The sequence below is a fragment of the Lepidochelys kempii genome, chromosome 15, assembly GCF_965140285.1.
Source record: "Lepidochelys kempii isolate rLepKem1 chromosome 15, rLepKem1.hap1, whole genome shotgun sequence".
In the NCBI taxonomy this organism is placed as follows: Eukaryota; Metazoa; Chordata; order Testudines; family Cheloniidae; genus Lepidochelys; species Lepidochelys kempii.
In genome coordinates, this window is record NC_136394.1 from 2,809,294 (window position 1) to 2,822,989 (window position 13,696).

At 48.4% G+C, this 13,696-nt stretch overlaps 1 protein-coding gene across 2 annotated transcripts in view; it reads right to left on the reverse strand.

Annotated features, from left to right (window-relative positions):
- The window catches only part of RASAL1 (RAS protein activator like 1), a 106,980-nt gene that overhangs the window by 22,461 nt on the left and 70,823 nt on the right, over window positions 1-13,696 (reverse strand). Inside the window, exon 14 of one of the 2 annotated variants that reach the window (XM_073313147.2) lies at window positions 4,876-5,013. The exons of the other annotated variant lie outside the window; for it this stretch is intronic. Coding sequence (XP_073169248.1) covers window positions 4,876-5,013 — 138 coding nt within the window. The remainder of the gene's footprint in view (window positions 1-4,875; window positions 5,014-13,696) is intronic. 2 annotated transcript variants of the gene reach the window in all.

The following is a 13,696-nucleotide window of genomic DNA, read 5'->3' on the forward strand; positions in this document are numbered from 1 at the left end:
AGCCTCTCCTCATAAGTCATGTGTTCCAGACCCCTAATCATTTTTGTTGCCCTTCGCTGGACTCTCTCCAATCTATCCACATCCTTCCTGTAGTGTGGGGCCCAAAACTGGACACAGTACTCCAGATGAGGCCTCACCAATGTCGAATAGAGGGGAACGATCACGTCCCTCGATCTGCTCACTATGCCCCTACTTATACACCCCAAAATGCCATTGGCCTTCTTGGCAACAAGGGCACACTGCTGACTCATATCCAGCTTCTTGTCCACTGTCACCCCTAGGTCCTTTTCCGCAGAACTGCTGCCTAGCCATTCGGTCCCTAGTCTGTAGCTGTGCATTGGGTTCTTCCGTCCTAAGTGCAGGACCCTGCACTTATCCTTATTGAACCTCATCAGATTTCTTTTGGCCCAATCCTCCAATTTGTCTAGGTCCTTCTGTATCCTATCCCTCCCCTCCAGTGTATCTACCACTCCTCCCAGTTTAGTATCATCTGCAAATTTGCTGAGAGTGCAATCCACACCATCCTCCAGATCATTTATGAAGATATTGAACAAAACCGGCCCCAGGACCGACCCTTGGGGCACTCCACTTGATACCGGCTGCCAACTAGACATGGAGCCATTGATCACTACCCGTTGAGCCCGACAATCTAGCCAGCTTTCTACCCACCTTATAGTGCATTCATCCAGCCCAGACTTCCTTAACTTGCTGACAAGAATACTGTGGGAGACCGTGTCAAAAGCTTTGCTAAAGTCAAGAAACAATACATCCACTGCTTTCCCTTCATCCACAGAACCAGTAATCTCATCATAAAAGGCGATTAGATTAGTCAGGCATGACCTTCCCTTGGTGAAGTCCCTGCAAGCTGCATGGAAACTTTTTAAAGACACCATAATAGAGGCTCAATTTAAATGTATACCCCAAATTACAAACCATAGTAAGAGAACCAAAATGTGCCACGGTAGCTAAACCGCAAAGTAAAGGAAGCAGTGAGAGGCAAAAAGGCAGCCTTTAAAAAGTGGAAGTTAAATCCTAGTGAGGAAAATAGAAAGGAGCATAAACATTGGCAAATGAAGTGTAAAAATACAATGAGGAAGGCCAAAAAAGAATTTGAAGAACAGCTAGCTGAAGACTCAAAAAGTAATAGCAAAAATTTTTTTAAGTACATCAGAAGCAGGAAGTTGCTGAACAACCAGTGGGGCCACTGGACAACCGAGATGCTAAAGGACTCAAGGGTGATAAGGCCATTGCGGAGAAACTAAATGAATTCTTTGCATTGGTATTCACAGCTGAGGATGTGAGGGAGATTCCCAAACCTGAGCCATTCTTTTTAGGTGACAAATCTGAGGAACTGTCCCAGATTGAGGTGTCATTAGAGGAGGTTTTTGAACAAATTGATAAACTAAACAGTAATAAGTCACCAGGACCAGATGGTATCACCCAAGAGTTCTGAAGGAACTCAAATGTGAAATTGTAGAACTACTAACTGTAGTCTGTAACCTATCATTTAAACCAGCTTCTGTACCAAATGACGGGAGGATAGCTAATGTGATGCCAATTTTTAAAGAGGGCTCCAGAGGTGATCCTGGCAATTAGAGGCCGGCAAGCCTGACTTCAGTAACAGGCAAACTGGTTGAAACTATAGTAAAGAACAAAATTGTCAGACACATGGATTAACATAATTTGTTGGGGAAGAGTCAGCATGTTTTTTGTAAAGGGAAATCATGCCTCACCAATCTACTAGAATTCTTTGAGGGGGTCAACAAGCATGTGGACAAGGGAGATCCAGTGGCTATAGTGTACTTAGATTTCTAGAAAGCCTTTGACAAGGTCCCTCACCAAAGGCTCTTACGCAAAGTAAACTGTCATGGACAATAGGGAAGGTTCTCTCATGGATCGGTAACTGGTTAAAAGACAGGAAACAAGGGGTAGGAATAAATGGTCAGTTTTCAGAATGGAGAGAGGTAAATAGTGGTGTCCCCCAGGGGTCTGTATTGGGCTCAGTCCTATTTAACATATTCATAAATGATCTGGGAAAAGGGGTAAAGAGTGATGTGGCAAAATTTGCAGATGATACAAAACTTCTCAAGATAGTTAAGTCCCAGGCAGACTGCGAAGAGCTACAAAAGGATCTCACAAAACGGGGTGACTAGGCAACAAAATGGCAGATGAAATTCAATGTCGATAAATGCAAAGTAATGTACATTGGAAAACATAATCCCAACTATACATATAAAATGATGGGGTCTAAATTAGCTGTTATCACTCAGGAAAGAGTCACTGTGAATAATTCTCTGAAAACATCCACTCAGTGTGCAGCGGCAGTCAAAAAAGTGAACACAATGTTGGGAATCATTAAGGAAGGGATAGATAATAAGACAGAAAATATCATATGGCATCTATATAAATCCATGGTATGTCCACTTCTTGAATACTGTGTGCAGATGTGGCCTCCCATCTCAGAAAAGATATTTTGGAATTGGAAAAGGTTCAGAAAAGGGCAACAAAAATTATTAGGAGTATGGAATGACTTCTGTATGGGGAGAGATTAATAAGACTGGACTTTTCAGCTTGGAAAAGAGACGATCAGGGAGGGATATGATAGAGGTCTATAAAATCATGACTGGTGTGGAGACAGTAAATAAGGAAGTGTTTTTTATTCCTTCTTATAACACAAGGACCAGGGGTCATCAAATGAAATGAATAAGCAGCAGGTTTAAAACAAACAAAAGGAAATATTTCTCCACACAACGCACAGTTAACCTGTGGAACTCTTTGCCAGAGGATGTTATGAAGGCCAAGACTATAACAGGGTTCAAAAAAGAGCTAGATAAGTTCATGGAGGATAAGTCCATCAATGACTATTAGCCAGGATGGGCAGGGATAGTGTCCCTAGCCTCTGATTGCCAGAAGCTGGGGCACCTGGCATTGGCCACTGTCAGAAGACAGGATACTGGGCAAGATGGACCTTTGGTCTGATCCAGTATGGCCATTCTTACGTTCTTATGTTCTCCTACTCCCCCACTTCTTTCCTTCTCCTCTCTCCTTTCCCTCACATCACCCTCCCCTCTCATCCCTCCCTACATCTCCCCCACGCCCCGCTGCCACCTTCCTTCATTCTCTGGAACATTCACTCCCTCTCCTTGGGGTAACTGATCATGGGAACAATTTATCGAGGGTTGGGCGGATTCTCCATCACTTGCAATTTTTAGATCAGGGTTGGATGTTGTTTAAAAAGATCTGTCTGGGGTTATGGCGTGGAAGTAATATGGCCTAGGTGAGACAGTGGTCACAAAGGGCCTGTCTGGCCTTGGATAGCATCCCCTGCCCCACCTCTCTCCCTGCCCCAATCCAGCATGAGGGGGTGCCAGCCCCCACCCTGTCACTGGCACAGCTGAGCTGCCAATCACAGGCAAGCCAGAGCGGATTTGACTGTGTGTAAGAGGGAGCTGGCCTGGGGGCAGGGGGTCCTTCCTGGGAGGCCTCACGGAGGGCAGGGTGATTGAGGTTCATGTGAGCTCACTCAGCCCATGTTGGCAGCTCAGCAACAGGGTCAACCCAACTGGGCCTTAAAACACCGGGGCAAACACTGGGGTTTCTCCAGCCCACAGGGTGGGGCAGCTCCAGATTGCAGTGGGGCATGGGCCTCCCAAACACAGCACTTCTTTCTTCCACCTCGATGCAGTGATTAAAACAATGGGTCAGCTCCTTGGCTGGCCCAGCCCAGCACCATCCCAGTGAGTTCAATGTGTCTACACTAGTTTACACAGGCTGAGGGTCTGCCCCAAAAGATGTAAAACACTTTCCACCAAGAAATCACCACCACATCTAATCACTGCACCTTCCCCACAGATGTGCTGGTCAGTGAGTGCGACCAGCTGTCAGGCTGCTGGGATGGTCCAGGCCCCAGTACAGACCCAGCAGGCCAGGGATCCCAGCCATCCACGGGCGTCCTGCAGAACAAGCATCTGCAGAATGCTAAGAAATACCCCAGCTGTGGCTAACTCTCTCTGCCCCTGCACCCAGGCAGGGCTCATTTTGCCCCCCATTTGGATAACTTCTCTGGTGGCCTAATGCAATGGCCACCATAGCCGTTCCTTTGTTTTGAACGGGCGCTGGACCAGGCCTTTATCTGCAGCTAGATGGTTGATTATATACGGCACTGTCAGGTTTGACGGCTCGCTATGACACAAGGAGTTCCTCTTTTAAGAGAGTCATGGAATTTAGGGCCAGAAGGGACCATCAGATTGAGTCTACCCTCTTGTAGATCACAGCCTTTACATTTCACCCAGTTACCCCTGTCTTGAGTCCAGTAAGTTGGGTTTGGCTAAAGCAACTTCCAGAGAGGCAGCGAGGCTGCATTCGAAGACAGCCAGAGATGGAGGATCCACCACTTCCCTTGGCAGTTTGTTCCAATGGTTAATTGCCCTCACTGTTAAACATTGGTGCCTAATTTCTAATGTGAAGTAGTCTGGCTTGAGCTTCCATCCATTGGTTCTTGCTCTCCTTTCTCCGCTACCTTAAATAACCCTTTAGAATCCATGAAGGATCCAGGAATCTTCTCTCCGCGACGGTACTTAGAGACTGGAATCAAGTCACAACTTGACATAAGGGATGTCTTGGCCAGATCTTCCAAATTGGCATAGTTCCACTGAAACCATTGCTGATTCACACCAGCTGAGAACCCTGCCCACAAGATTTGGGCTTATTTTGCCCTCTGTGGATTTCTCCACTAAGAGAGGGTGCTATCCGAGGCACTCTGACATGTTACAGCAATGCCTCACAGGGATCAGACAAGCAGTCAAACAGCATGAAAACTCAGCACAAAGCAGGAGGTTCCCCCCTCCTCCCACACCCTTTCACCCTGCTGGGTACCTTGGCCAACAGCAAAAGTGTGCGGCTGGTCCGGGTGTCGGCGTGCTGGTCACGGAGGTTGAACAGCTTTGGTGTCAAGATGGCAGGAGCGAAGAAGCGGAGGAATAAGAACCCACTGATGGCAATGTACTTCACATCCTAAGAAAGGATCAGAATTTCAACCACCAGCATCAGCAGCCACCCTCCAAAACATCATTCCATGAGCAAAGAGTAACTGCTGGCTTGCAGCTTAAGTTGGACTTTGGTTTAGATTTAGGTAAACAACAAAGAACACAAGTCAAGTATACTTGAGAGAGAGAGAGAGAGGACGTCATGTGCATCTCCTCAGAAATATGTGGGAGCAACATGGAGAACAAAATCTATCCAGTGTGTGTAATATGGCTCCATTACTATAGCATCTGAGTGCCTTCACCAGCGATAGTTGGTCATTTGGGATTGTGGGTCTGGGGCCTTTGTTCTCTGAGCCTTGGTTCCCTGGATCATCCTTGATCAGCCTCAACCAGCTTTGTGATCCCTCTCCCCTGTGTGATTAATGAGGGGGTAGGGCTGACCTAGGAGAGCAGGCTTAAAAGCCAGAGGCTAAGCGACCCAGGGAGCTAGAGAACAGGGGAGTTGGAAAGGGAGACGTAATATAATGGTTCGGAAGTGCTGCCTCGCCAGAGCTACTCCTATCTCCTCCACCTGCACCTGTACGCAGACAGAGAACCTAGCCAGGGAGGCCTCTACCCAGATCCTGGTCTGGATTTGCAGAGACTGTGGCTTTCGTTTCCCACTCTGAGAGCCAGGCTGAAGGGACCGTCTAGTGTGCAAGGTGCCTACTGATGGAATCTCTCAGGAAGCAGGTGGGAGAGCTACAGGGGAGCTGGCTTGGCTGAGGAGTTCATTGTGAGTATTCACGTGGAGACACCCAAGGCTGAGGAAGCTATTCAGCTACAGATGACTGCTGTCACACCACTGGGGGAGGAGGATATGGCTCTGTCACAGGGAGGACACTGGCTCTGGTTACTTCTGGCAGAAGGCAGCGCTCCACCCCTACTCCCAACCCACTCAACATAATGATGAACTGTTATGCTGCCCTGGTAACAAGCCATGAGGAGCCACCCTCAAAGGTGGAGAAGGAGAAGCCATGTACCCACAAGGCTGGGAGGATTGCAGCCACCACTCCCAGGAGGAAACGTAGGGTAGTGGTGATTGATGACTCTCTTCTGAGGAGGACAGAGGCACCCATCTGTCGCCCTGACATGGCATCCCAGGAGGCATGCTGCCTGCCAGGGGCCCGTATCTGAGACATTATGGAGGGATTGTCAAGGATCATCCGGCCCTCTGACTACTACTTTATACTTCTCATCCATGTGGGGGGAGGGGATAGCTCAGTGGTTTGAGCATTGGCCCGCTAAACCCAGGGTTGTGAGTTCAATCCTTGAGGGGGCCATTTAGGGATCTGGGGCAATAAAAAATTAAAAAATTGGCGATTGGTCCTGCTTTGAGCAGGGGGTTGGACTAGATGACCTCCTGAGGTCCCTTCCAACCCTGATATTCTATGATTCTATGTGAGCACTAATGTTACTGTGAGGTACAATCCTGAGCAGATCATCAGTGACTACAGGGTTCTGGGAGGGAGGGTGAAGGAGTTGGGGGTGCAGGTGATGTTCTCTATGTGGCTCTGGGAAGAAGGATAAAGGAGTTGGAGGCGCAAGTGGTGTTCTCGCCCATCCTCCCCGTGGAAGGAAAAGGCCTAGGTAGGGACCGTCGAATCGTGGAAGTCAACGAATGGCTACGCAGGTGGTGTCAGAGAGAAGGCTTTGGATTCTTTGACCATGGGATGGTGTTCCATGAAGGAGGAGTGCTGGGCAGAGACGGGCTCCATCTTACGAAGAGAGGGAAGAGCATCTTTGCCAGCAGGCTGGCTAACCTAGTGAGGAGGGCTTTAAACTAGGTTCACCGGGGGAAGGAGACCAAAGCCCTGAGGTAAGTGGGAAAGCGGGATACCGGGAGGAAGCACAGGCAGGAATGTCTGTGAGGGGAGGGCTCCTGCCTCATACTGGGAATGAGGGGCGATCAACAGGTTATCTCAAGTGCTTATATACAAATGCACAAAGCCTTGGAAACAAGCAGGGAGAACTGGAGGTCCTGGTGATGTCAAGGAACTATGACGTGATCGGAATAACAGAGACTTGGTGGGATAACTCACATGACTGGAGTACTGTCATGGATGGTTATAAACTGTTCAGGAAGGACAGGCAGGGCAGAAAAGGTGGGGGAGTAGCACTGTATGTAAGGGAGCAGTATGACTGCTCAGAGCTCCGGTACAAAACTGCAGAAAAACCTGAGTGTCTCTGGATTAAGTTTAGAAGTGTGTGCAACAAGAGTGATGTAGTGGTGGGAGTCTGCTATAGACCACCGGACCAGGGGGATGAGGTAGATGAGGCTTTCTTCCGGCAGCTCACGGAAGCTACTAGATCGCATGCCCTGATTCTCATGGGTGACTTTAATTTTCCTAATATCTGCTGGGAGAGCAATACAGCGGTGCATAGACAATCCAGGAAGTTTTTGGAAAGCGTAGGGGACAATTTCCTGGTGCAAGTGCTAGAGGAGCCAACTAGGGGGGCGCTTTTCTTGACCTGCTGCTCACAAACCGGGTAGAATTAGTGGGGGAAGCAAAAGTGGATGGGAATCTGGGAGGCAGTGACCATGAGTTGGTTGAGTTCAGGATCCTGACGCAGGGAAGAAAGGTAAGCAGCAGGATACGGACCCTGGACTTCAGAAAAGCAGACTTCGACTCCCTCAGGGAACGGATGGCCAGGATCCCCTGGGGGACTAACTTGAAGGGGAAAGGAGTCCAGGAGAGCTGGCTGTATTTCAAGGAATCCCTGTTGAAGTTACAGGAACAAACCATCCCGATGAGTCGAAAGAATAGTAAATATGGCAGGCGACTAGCTTGGCTTAATGGTGAAATCCTAGCGGATCTTAAACATAAAAAAGAAGCTTACAAGAAGTGGAAGGTTGGACATATGACCAGGGAAGAGTATAAAAATATTGCTCGGGCATGTAGGAATGATATCAGGAGGGCCAAATCGCACCTGGAGCTGCAGCTAGCCAGAGATGTTAAGAGTAACAAGAAGGGTTTCTTCAGGTACGTTGGCAACAAGAAGAAAGCCAAGGAAAGTGTGGGCCCCTTACTGAATGAGGGAGGCAACCTAGTGACAGAGGATGTGGAAAAAGCTAATGTACTCAATGCTTTTTTTGCCTCTGTTTTCACTAACAAGGTCAGCTCCCAGACTGCTGCGCTGGGCATCACAAAATGGGGAAGAGATGGCCAGCCCTCTGTGGAGATAGAGGTGGTTAGGGACTATTTAGAAAAGCTGGACATGCACAAGTCCATGGGGCCGGACGAGTTGCATCCGAGAGTGCTGAAGGAATTGGCGGCTGTGATTGCAGAGCCACTGGCCATTATCTTTGAAAACTCGTGGCGAACCGGGGAAGTCCCGGATGACTGGAAAAAGGCTAATGTAGTGCCAATCTTTAAAAAAGGGAAGAAGGAGGATCCTGGGAACTACAGGCCAGTCAGCCTCACCTCAGTCCCTGGAAAAATCATGGAGCAGGTCCTCTAAGAATCAATCCTGAAGCACTTCGAGGAGAGGAAAATGATCAGGAACAGCCAGCATGGATTCACCAAGGGAAGGTCATGCCTGACTAATCTAATTGCCTTTTATGATGAGATTACTGGTTCTGTGGATGAAGGGAAAGCAGTGGATGTATTGTTTCTTGACTTTAGCAAAGCTTTTGACACGGTCTCCCACAGTATTCTTGTCAGCAAGTTAAGGAAGTCTGGGCTGGATGAATGCACTATAAGGTGGGTAGAAAGCTGGCTAGATTGTCGGGCTCAACGGGTAGTGATCAATGGCTCCATGTCTAGTTGGCAGCCGGTATCAAGTGGAGTGCCCCAAGGGTCGGTCCTGGGGCCGGTTTTGTTCAATATCTTCATAAATGATCTGGAGGATGGTGTGGATTGCACTCTCAGCAAATTTGCGGATGATACTAAACTGGGAGGAGTGGTAGATAGACTGGAGGGGAGGGATAGGATACAGAAGGACCTAGACAAATTGGAGGATTGGGCCAAAAGAAATCTGATGAGGTTCAATAAGGATAAGGGCAGGGTCCTGCACTTAGGACGGAAGAACCCAATGCACAGCTACAGACTAGGGACCAAATGGCTAGGCAGCAGTTCTGTGGAAAAGGACCTAGGGGTGACAGTGGACGAGAAGCTGGATATGAGTCAGCAGTGTGCCCTTGTTGCCAAGAAGGCCAATGGCATTTTGGGGTGTATAAGTAGGGGCATAGCGAGCAGATCGAGGGACGTGATCGTTCCCCTGTATTCGACATTGGTGAGGCCTCATCTGGAGTACTGTGTCCAGTTTTGGGCCCCACACTACAGGAAGGATGTGGATAGATTGGAGAGAGTCCAGCGAAGGGCAACAAAAATGATTAGGGGTCTGGAACACATGACTTATGAGGAGAGGCTGAGGGAGCTGGGATTGTTTAGCCTGCAGAAGAGAAGAATGAGGGGGGATTTGATAGCTGCTTTCAACTACCTGAAAGGGGGTTCCAAAGAGGATGGCTCTAGACTGTTCTCAATGGTAGCAGATGACAGAACGAGGAGTAATGGTCTCAAGTTGCAGTGGGGGAGGTTTAGATTGGATATTAGGAAAAACTTTTTCACTAAGAAGGTGGTGAAACACTGGAATGCGTTACCTAGGGAGGTGGTAGAATCTCCTTCCTTAGAGGTTTTTAAGGTCAGGCTTGACAAAGCCCTGGCTGGGATGATTTAAATGGGAATTGGTCCTGCTTTGAGCAGGGGGTTGGACTAGATGACCTTCTGGGGTCCCTTCCAACCCTGATATTCTATGATTCTATGATTCTATGATCCTTCCGGTCAAGGGTAGGGGGCCCAGGCACAGACAGATACATCCTGGAGATGAATGCCTGGCTGTGAAGATGGTGTTGCCAGGGGGGCTTTGGCTTCCTTGACCAGGGGATGCTGTTCCAGGAAGGACTGATAAGCAGAGATGGGGTCCACCTATCGAGGAAGGGGAAGAGCGTATTTGGATACAGACTGGCTAACCTAGTGAGAAGGGTTTTAATCTAGGTTCAATGACGGCAGGTGACAGAAGCCCACAGGTAAGTCCAAAACATGGAGACCTAGGAGATGGGTCGGAGACTGTGGGGAACATGGGCCATTATAGCAGGGATAAGGGAAAGACCAGAAAGAACACAGGGAGAAAATCAAATCAGTATCTTATGTCTGTATACTAATGTGAGAAGTATGGGGAATAAGCAGGAAGAACTTGAAATACTAGTTAATAAATACAGCTATGACATAGCTGCCATCACAGAGACTGGACTGGAATATTGGTACAGAAGGGTACAGCTTGCTCAGGAAGGACAGGCAGTGGGAAAAGGCAGGAGGTGTTGTCTTCTATGTTAAAAACGTATACACTTGGACCGACTTTAAGATAAAATAGGAGACAGACTTGTTGAAAATCTCTGGGTCAGGATAAAAGGGGTAAAAACCAAGGGTGAGGTCACGGTCGGGGTCTACTACAGACCCCCTAGCCAGGAAGAAGAGGTGGAGGAGGTTTTTTTTAAACAACTAACAAAATCATCTGAAGCCCAGGACTTGGCGGTGATGGGGGACTTCAACTCCCCAGACATCTCTTGGGAAAACAACCCAGCAAGGCACAGATTATCCAACAAGTTCTTGGAATGTATTGGAGACAATTTTTTATTTCAGAAGGTGTTTTAAATCACTGAATCAGCGGTCTGTGTGTTGCAAACAATGCGGCTTCTGTAAATTGTTGCACTTTGGCTTAACAGATAAGACCTTGGGAGCCCAGCCTCCCTCTTTGTTATCACCGGCTGAAAAGCTGCACAGAATTAGAAAGCGGCCACGAAGAACTAAAGAGAACTTTCTGCGTGATGTCATGATGCACTCTGCGGCCGAAAAACAAGAACTGAAGTAGTGGCGGGACAGCGAGAAGAGGGACCGAAAGGAGAACACGGCGCACCAGAAGGAAGCCACGGAGCAGCTATTGAATGTTATTGCGCGCCAAGCAGACACACTCCAGGTGCTACTAGCACTGCAAACCAATCAGCTGCCCGCCCGCCTTCCCCTGCAGCCGCTGTCGCAAAACTCTTTCCCACGCACCCCCCAGACACCACCAACACACTTATCAACCTCCTGGCTCCAGTCCGTACCCGCAGCATTCCACTCCTGCCCCATCAAAGTCCAGCCCTGCGGACTCCCACTACCCACTGCACTCAACACCCGTCCCGCTGCAGTTTCTCCCTGCTGAAGTACAGTACTCGCTGCACTGTACTCCAAAGGAGAAGGTTGGATATGATCTCTGGGCATACACACATCTTTAACAATCCTGGAACCCCACCTCCTCCTGGGACCCTCCCTTCCCCCATCCCCCACCGTGCTGATGTGTTTTTTTTGTTTGTCTTTCTCCTCCGGTTGTTATTTTTTAATAAATATTAGTGTTGGGTTGAAAGCAATCTTTATTCCATTAATTGAAGGCAAACAGAGCCCTGCAAAGTAACAGGCAATTTTCTTAAACCTTCATAGTGCATCATCTGCACCAATCACAATCACCTCCTAGCATTACAAGCACTGCACTCCCGAGAACAGCAACAAATATTAGTGGATTTCAGCTTCAAATTGCTGTCTCAAGGCACCCCTGATCCTTATGGCCCCGCACTGCACCCCTCTAATAGCCCTGGTCTCCGGCTGTTCACATTCAGCCTCCCTTCACTGAGCCTCAGCAGTCCAACCCTAAGTGAAGCCATCACCCTTCCCTCCACAAATATTATGGAGCGTACAGAACGCGGCTATAAGCATAGGGATATTGTCATCCGCTAGGTCCAGCTTCCCATACAGGCATCACCAGCAGGCCTTTAAACGGCACACTCAACAGTCATTCTGCACTTGCTCAGCCTGTTGTTGAACCGCTCCTTGCTGCTGTCAAGGTGCCCTGTGTATGGCTTCATAAACCACGGGATTAAGAGGTAGGCAGGGTCTCCCAGGATCACAGTGGACATTTCGACTTCCCCTAGAGTGATCTTCTGGTCCAGGAAGAAAGTCCCAGCTTGCAGCTTCCTGAGCAAGCCAGTGTTCCGAAAGATGCATGGACCAGCCTGCGTTAATGTCCGTGAAACACCCATGGTGATCCACAAGTGCCTGGAGAACCATACAGAAATTCCCCTTCTGATTAATGTACTCAGTGGCTACATGGTCTGGTGCCAGAATTGGAATATGCATGCCATCTATCGCCCCTCCGCAGTTTGGGAAGCCATCCACTATGCAAAACCATCCACAATGTCACACACGTTGCCCAGAATCACAATTTTTCGGAGCAGGATGCAATTAATGGCCCTACACACTTCTGTCAACACGAGTCCAATGGTCGACTTTCCCACTCCGAACTGGTTAGTGACCGATCAGTAGCAGTCTGAAGTAGCCACCTTCAACAGTGAAATTGCCACGCGCTTCTCCAATGGCCGGGCAGCTCTCATTCTCGTGTCCTTGTGCCTCAGGGCTGGGATGAGCTCATCACACAGTTCCATGAATGTGGCTTTCCTCATCCGAACACTCTCCAGCCACTGCTCATCATCCCAGATGTGCATGACGATGTGATCCCACCACTCAGTGCTTCGTTCCCGAGCCCAAAAGCAGCGTTCCACAGTGGTCAGCACCTCCATGAATGCCACAAGCAATCTCGTGTTGTAGCTACTACACGTGGCGAGATCAATGTCGAACTCCTCTTGCCTTTGTAGTTTAAGGAATAACTCCACTGCCACTCGTGACATGTTAGTCAGAGCGAGCAGCATATTGGTCAACAGTGCGGGATCCATTCCTGCAGACTGCAGAGGCAGAGCGCGCAGTACACAAACCACTGAAAGATGGCACCGAATGCAGATGGAAGCACAGGGATTGCTGGGATGCGAAGCCATGCATCACGGGGCATTGGGACAGGACCCAGGATGCCCCGCGACCCCTCCGTCTTCCCACAACTCTTAGCGGCAGAAGAGGAAGAGATGCTCTGTGGGACAGCTGCCCAGAGTGCACCACTCCGAATACCGCTGCAAGTGATACAAGTGTGAACATGCTATTGCACAGGCAGCTGACAGTGTGAACACACAACAGCAGTGTCCCTTCAGCGCTCTCTGGAACTGCCGGCGCTGGAATTCTGCCAGTGTAGACATACCCTAAGGAATGACAGGAGGGAAAACAGCATGAGAAAGACACTGGATTTCAAGAAGGCAGACATTAGCAAACTCAGGGAGTTGGTAGGTAAGATCCCATGGGAAGCAAATCTAAGGCAAAAACATTTCAGGAGAGTTGTCAGTTTTTCAAAGAGGCATTATTAAGGGCACAAGAGCAAACTATCCCACTACGTAGGAAAGATAGGAAGTATGGCAAGAGAACACCCTGGCTTAACCAGGAGATCGTCAATGATCTGAAACTCAAAAAAGAGCCCTACAAAAAGTGGAAACTAGGTCAAATTACAAAGGATAAATATAAATAAATAATACAAGTATGTGGGGACAAAATTAGAAAGGTCAACGCACAAAATGAGATTAAACTAGCTAGAGACATAAAGGGTAACAAGAAAACTTTCTACAAATACATTAGAAGCAAGAGGAAGACCAAGGACAGGATAGACCCATTACTCAATGAGGGTGGGGGAGGGGAACTATAACAGAAAATATAGAAATGGCAACGTGCTAAATGATTTTTTTGTTTCAGTTTTCACCAAAA